This window comes from Vespula pensylvanica, chromosome 13 (assembly GCF_014466175.1).
Source record: "Vespula pensylvanica isolate Volc-1 chromosome 13, ASM1446617v1, whole genome shotgun sequence".
Taxonomy (NCBI): Eukaryota; Metazoa; Arthropoda; class Insecta; order Hymenoptera; family Vespidae; genus Vespula; species Vespula pensylvanica.
The window spans coordinates 550,312-556,311 of record NC_057697.1 but is presented as its reverse complement, the minus strand read 5'-3'; the positions used below and the strand labels follow the sequence as shown (position 1 = coordinate 556,311).

The following is a 6,000-nucleotide window of genomic DNA, read 5'->3' as shown; positions in this document are numbered from 1 at the left end:
ACAACGTAGTCGTTGACAATGTTTTTCGTTAAAATGTACGAGAGCGATAGTCGCGTCGCGTTTAATAAATCGAGTCGGCCATATTTACGGGAAACAAAAAAAAAAAGATCTCGGATTCTAGTGGTAGTATCGTCGTTCTTAGCCACGTAGAAGCGTTTGGCCTAGGAAAAGTTCCCTTCGCACGTTCCAAAAACTACTTGGCAGAATCCAATTTCGAGGCGGATTCGGGTGAATGGGGCACCAGAGATTAAGGGTGGCCCATGGAAATGGATGTTGCGCGAGGCCTGCCGAGATGGTGCGTAGGCTAATAAGAGGGAGCAGAAGATGTCCCTGCGCCGAGCGAAGACTCTGCAGGGGAGAGAAAGTATATAGTAGTCCCTTCGCACATTGAGATGGGGTGACGTCGTAAGGGTGGCTCTTAGGCGCCCACGAGAGGGAAAGAGAAATGGAGGGGAGGGTGGTACGTACGCGTACGTACCTACGTGTGTGTAATTTCCCGGTGGACTGTGGCGTCAGGGCGCGTGGTGCGGATCAGGCACCGAGGGTCGTTCAACCACCAGTGTTGTCTCGTGTCTCGTGCGGCGTGTCGTAGTTCTGTTCTCTAGTGATCGTGAACGTGCTGTACTTGTGGTCGTTTAGCTTAAGATAATCACTTTTTATTTCCTCCTCTTTCGCTTTTCTCAAATTATTTATATCGCGTATCGATCGCACTCTCGGTAGTCTTACTTCGGTGTGTGTGTGTTTTTTACAAGAATCGTGCGTCACAGTTATTCGTCGTCCGGTGTGCGGTCGCTAGTAACTTCCGACAGCTAAATAGACTTTTAAACGTCGCACGAGATTTCGTGACCTGCGCGGAAACGCTTTTGAGTCGGCGCGTCTGGATGATTTAAAAAAGAAACGAGCGGTGTACGTGTTTGTGCACGTGAAGTATTGTGATCGGAGTGTACTCGAAGATAGAAACATTTTTTGGCCTTTGCATGTTAAGTGTGTGTTTATGTGTGTACTGTGTTATTTCTAAACGTCGTCCCTCGAGCGTGATTCGATCTTCGATCGTTATTTCAAAGTTCATATAAATTATCATACTTGTATAGATACTTTAAACGTTCGAACGATCCATCGAGATTTTTCTAAGGTGGTTCTTGATGCCTATCGAAGGCCATTAATCGTTACGCGTGCGTTGCCATCTTTGGCTTCTTTTTCCTCTCGCTTGCTGTACTATCTCCGTTTCGCTCCTTCCCTCCCTCCCATTCTCCTACTCTAGCTTTCCAGGTCTCTCTCACCGTTAGATATTCTCTTTTTCGCGTGCACACCGCATTAGCCTCATCCCACCCACACTTTATCTCTCCTATCTCGATCCTCCCTCTCTCCTCTTTCTCTTCTGCCTTCAGCCGATCCCTTCCACTCCTGTCACGTCCCCTTGCTTTCCGTTCCAACGAAGATTACGCTATCGTGTATTTTTTATCGAGGCCCTGATTAAAACCGGACCCTCTTCCCTTCGTTTCCCTCCTCTTTCGTTGAATAGCGCCTACGTTTCACGCGTTTTCCTTCCATCCTCTCCCTATTTATCTCTCTCTCTTTCTCTCTCTCTTTCTCTCTTCCTCGTTTCTCCTTCCGATACCGCCCGGTCGAGCTTTCGGCCGCGGAAGCTCGAAAATTAACGACCACCTTCGTGACGACTTTCGTGCATTCCGCCCTTCTACGATTCACGCGTCAAACGCCCAGCAACTTCACGTTTCGTCGTCGTTCCACGCTCAAAAGCCGATAAGCCCCGCGATACTTCCCTCTCTCTGTACCCCTACTACTCCTTTCTGAGCAAACACGTGGCGGACGATCGATTCAAGGTTGACTGTGTGTAAGAGACCACAGGAAAGGAAAAGAGAATAGGGAGAGAGTAAAACGTTCGATCGTAAGTGCGAGTGAGCTCTACGTGAGGATAATAAAGAACAAGATGCTGATACCCGTGTCTTCGTCACCCTCATCCAGTAACGGAGATGGCGCCCTTAAGCTCTTTGTCGGACAGATACCGCGACATCTCGAAGAGAATGCGTTGAGACCGATGTTCGAGGAATTCGGCAAGATCTACGAATTTACAGTGTTGAAAGACAAATATACTGGCATGCATAAGGGTGAGTTTACGAAAAAAAGACAAAGGAAAAAAAAAGAACGAAAAACCTCGTACCTCTTTAGAAGGCTGTAGTCAAAGCCATTGTTATAGTAGGTATCGTCCGGTGAAATAACGCACCCAAACAAGGGGAACGAGAAGGTTCGCAGTTAACCACTCCCTTTCTCTGTAAATTTAACGCGCAAGTCGAATTCGTAATAATGAATATTTTATAACGAATTTCCGCACAATAACCGGGAATTTGAAGCAAATTTTAATTCCACCACGAAATTGACTTGTTTTACCGAACGAAGCGTAAATGCATACACGTTTCACGAAAAAAAAAAGGAAAAAAGAAAAAAAAAGAAAGGAAAAGGTAAACGCTGTTAGCCCAGGTGTACAAAGTCGAAAAGGAAAAAAAAAAAACGAAATAAAAGTCGAAGAAAAAGGATCGTGGAGGGCTTTCTAGCAGTCCGTACGAAGTAAAAACGTACCCTCGTAACGGCAACGCCAACGCAACGCAAAGTTGTAAGTTTGAAAGGGACAAAAACGCTCACGCAACCTTTTTCTCCTTTTTCACCGAAGAAGTGGGAATTTAATCCAAGTCATGACACTGATGCGGGGCGATCGACGAAAAGGGAGAGGCGAATGCGAGAATAGGACGTGCGTTGCAACCTGCTCCCTTCCTACGCGAAGGAGGAAGAGAAGAAATAGAGACGGACGGACAGATGGAGGGGAGAAAATGCAGGAGGCTTTCGTTGAAGCGCGACTGAGAGATTAATCAGGATTTATTCTTTTGTCCCACGGCGCACATCTACGACCAGTGATAGAGGGAGGGGATTGAGGGAGAGAGAGGTTGATACCGACGCGAGAAAGAGGAGAAGGGATGCGAATATACGCTAGGGTATGGAAGAGTGGGCTAAGCCGGTGAAACAATAAATTTCGCGGCCATTCACGTCGATCGGCAGAGTGAGAGAGAGAGAGAGAAAGAGGATGAGCCGACGTCGACGATCGACGGGCTTTGTTGGCCGGCCGTAAGCCAAGCAGTACCCTCTTTCTACCCCTTCTCTCTTACTTTCGTCCCTCTCCTTTTCTCCTTCGTCCTCGGTGAGAGAGATCTCTCGACGCAAGGTTCCTCGGAACATGACGGAGTCGATACAATAGCTAAATGTTTCGTTTCGGGTGGTTGCGGTTTCGGCTGGTTTCCGCTACGGAAACTTGTTCCGGAAAGGAGGACTTTAACAGGCCGGCAGCCTACGTCACGGTTTCCTTCTCAGCTATCTCGTCTCCTTGCGAACACTCGATTCTCGGTTGGATCCTCGAATTACGATAGGTCGCCTTTGCTATTGCTACAGTGGATGGCTGCTTATGCGATACCAATTCCATCCCTTTTCTTATTCTTTCGAGAGAAAACGAAAAGAAGCGGACAGCAAGATTTCCGAGGAGACGGCTATTTCGAAAAATGAGACAACGCGGAGACCGCTTCGAACGAAGGCTATCTTCATGAATTCTACATCAGCCGAAAAGCCACGAACGATTCCAGCTTGGAATTTTTGCTCTATAGCGTTGCCATCGACCGCTCTCATGATACAGACGCTCTCGCTACGTTATTCCGGAGTCGATTTTCTAATGGAGAAGTCATGTCACTCGTCGATACTTATCAATAATGGACGATACGCGATATGGAGGTGAAAGTACCAAACGGTATTTGACCCGAATTCTTATGAGGTTCCCCTGACTCCTGCTCTCTCTCTCTCTCTTTCCCTTCCTCCCTCCCTCTATTTTCTCGGCGGGTGATTTCCGTCGACCGCGAAGCCTCTACCATAGAAATTTTTCTAGAAAGTCCAAGGCTTCGCTGATCGACGGGAGATCGACGTTTTCGTTAATTTAATTTCAAGGAAAAATGACTGCTATGCGATCTCGCCTGACCGTATAATAGCTGGCAGAATTGCGAGAAAGGGAGGGAGCGGGAGGGGGAGAGAGAGAGAGAGAGAGAGAGAGAGAGAAGACAGAAGGATAAAGAGAAAGGTAGAAAACGCAGGTATTTTACAATAAATATCCGGCCGATAAGCCGCGCACGATATCCCGGTGCATTGTCGAGAGAACACATTTTTATTATTTTTCTAGGCACGCGAAATTTATGGCTGACGAATGGTCGTTTGACTTTTTGCCTGGAAATACCTCGTTAATCTTTCGAATTATTCTCGCTTCGCGCCGACCACGCGAATTCACAATGTTTCGTTGTCTCTCGCGATGGAAGGAAGGAAGGCGCAAAGTTTTCGAGTGTGGGAGCCTTGTTCGAACGTCTGCCAAGCGCAAACTGGAATATTCGAGAGACGCGAGATCGAGTTTTTCTATTTTGCCGTCGCTTATTTTAGCTTTGTATCTTACGCTTTTGAAAATAGGAATCGGCGATGATTGCGGAGAGAGATAAGTAACGAATCGATCGAATCGAGGTTTCGAGTATCTCGAAAAAGAAAAGTAATGAAGTGGTAGCTAAGTCGTCAACGTAAAATCCGCGCTTACGGTCGAGCAGCACTCCGGAGAAAATCCGAAGGTAAATAATTAAATCTCGCCATCAGCGTGGTCCTCTTTAATGAGCGCTTGATAAGCACGAAGCAGTTTTATTGCCCTTATTAGTAACTTACGGTTGAAGAAGCCAAGCAACCACGATCGATCGGTACCACCATCGGCATCCAGTTTCAAAATAAAACGAATAACAAGCTTTCTGGGCATGGTATTAATATTTTCTCAATCTCTCCGTTCGTTCTTCATTTGTGCTTTCATTTTTGTGCCACCGCTGTGGCGGTATCGATTTATCGACAGTTTCCATCCTCGAATTCTCTCCAAAGTATTATACGTCATTGATTTAATTCTCTTGAAAATGTCGACGAGATGGAATATTCGTCGTTGCTGCTTCTCTCTCTCTCACGATGCGTCAAAAAGTAAGACTTGTTGTCTCACGTAACGCCTCGTATCAAATTCTCGCTTAATAAATTCGCGAATCAACACGGTCTCTCTGTCGTTATACCGTTAACGAATCCACTATAATATCGTGACAACGTCCCGCCCGTCCGAAACTAATCCTCGGTTGTCACGAAACAACGGTGTCCGTAGTTTGAAGCTGACCGGTAAACAAGGGTGCATCGATTTGCTGCACGTTCGACGAGACAATTGGAGGGTCATTTTACCAACGCCGAATAAAATACGCTCGTTTGCGTCGGAGCTCGTTTACCAAATCAAATAATTCGTTTCAACGCGTATCCTCTGAACCTGATCCGAATCAGTGCGTGAATTTCGGCTACGAAATTTCGGCTGGGAGTGTAGGAATGAGTGGCACGAAAAAAGGGTAGGTGGAAGAGAGAGAGAGAGAGAGAGAGAGAATGTAGAGAGAGAGGCGAAAAAGTGATGAAGCGAGTAGAGAATACTCCCTTGGCCGAAAAGACGTCGCGGTTGCCCGATACCGTCGTCGTAGGTCCTAGGAACGTCTACGCCGAGTTCATTAAAATGCGCGTTTGAAAGCCCACGAGGCTTCGTTCGACGACTCGTTCGTATCTCTCCAAACGTTCGATGATGCTCCTTAGAGCCACCTATCTCTTCTCTCTACGCCTAAGGGAAGATTTTCGTTTTATCCATGGAATCGTAGCTAGCGAATTCGAGAGATCCGTTCGGCCGTGCCAGTGGGCGATGGGATGCATGGGGGTGATTGGTAGTAAGAAGAATCAGGCATGCACAGATTTTAAGCGATGTGGATCGCGCAAACGTTATGGAAGGGGAACGGTTAGTGGAGCGGGGTCGAGGAGGAGTCGGACGAAAAAGAGGAAGAGAAAGAGGAGGTTGGTGGGCTAGGAAAAACGCAATGCTCGACGGCAACAAGGCTGCAACCGACACGGCAGTCT

At 47.0% G+C, this 6,000-nt stretch overlaps 1 protein-coding gene across 1 annotated transcript in view; it reads left to right on the top strand.

The window, feature by feature from the left end:
* Positions 1-1,644: 1,644 nt before the first annotated feature.
* Positions 1,645-6,000, top strand: part of LOC122633679 (CUGBP Elav-like family member 4) — a 469,576-nt gene continuing 465,220 nt past the window's right edge. Inside the window, exon 1 of the mRNA XM_043821882.1 lies at positions 1,645-2,126. Within this exon, the coding sequence (XP_043677817.1) occupies positions 1,949-2,126 (178 nt within the window). The 5' untranslated portion in view covers positions 1,645-1,948. The remainder of the gene's footprint in view (positions 2,127-6,000) is intronic.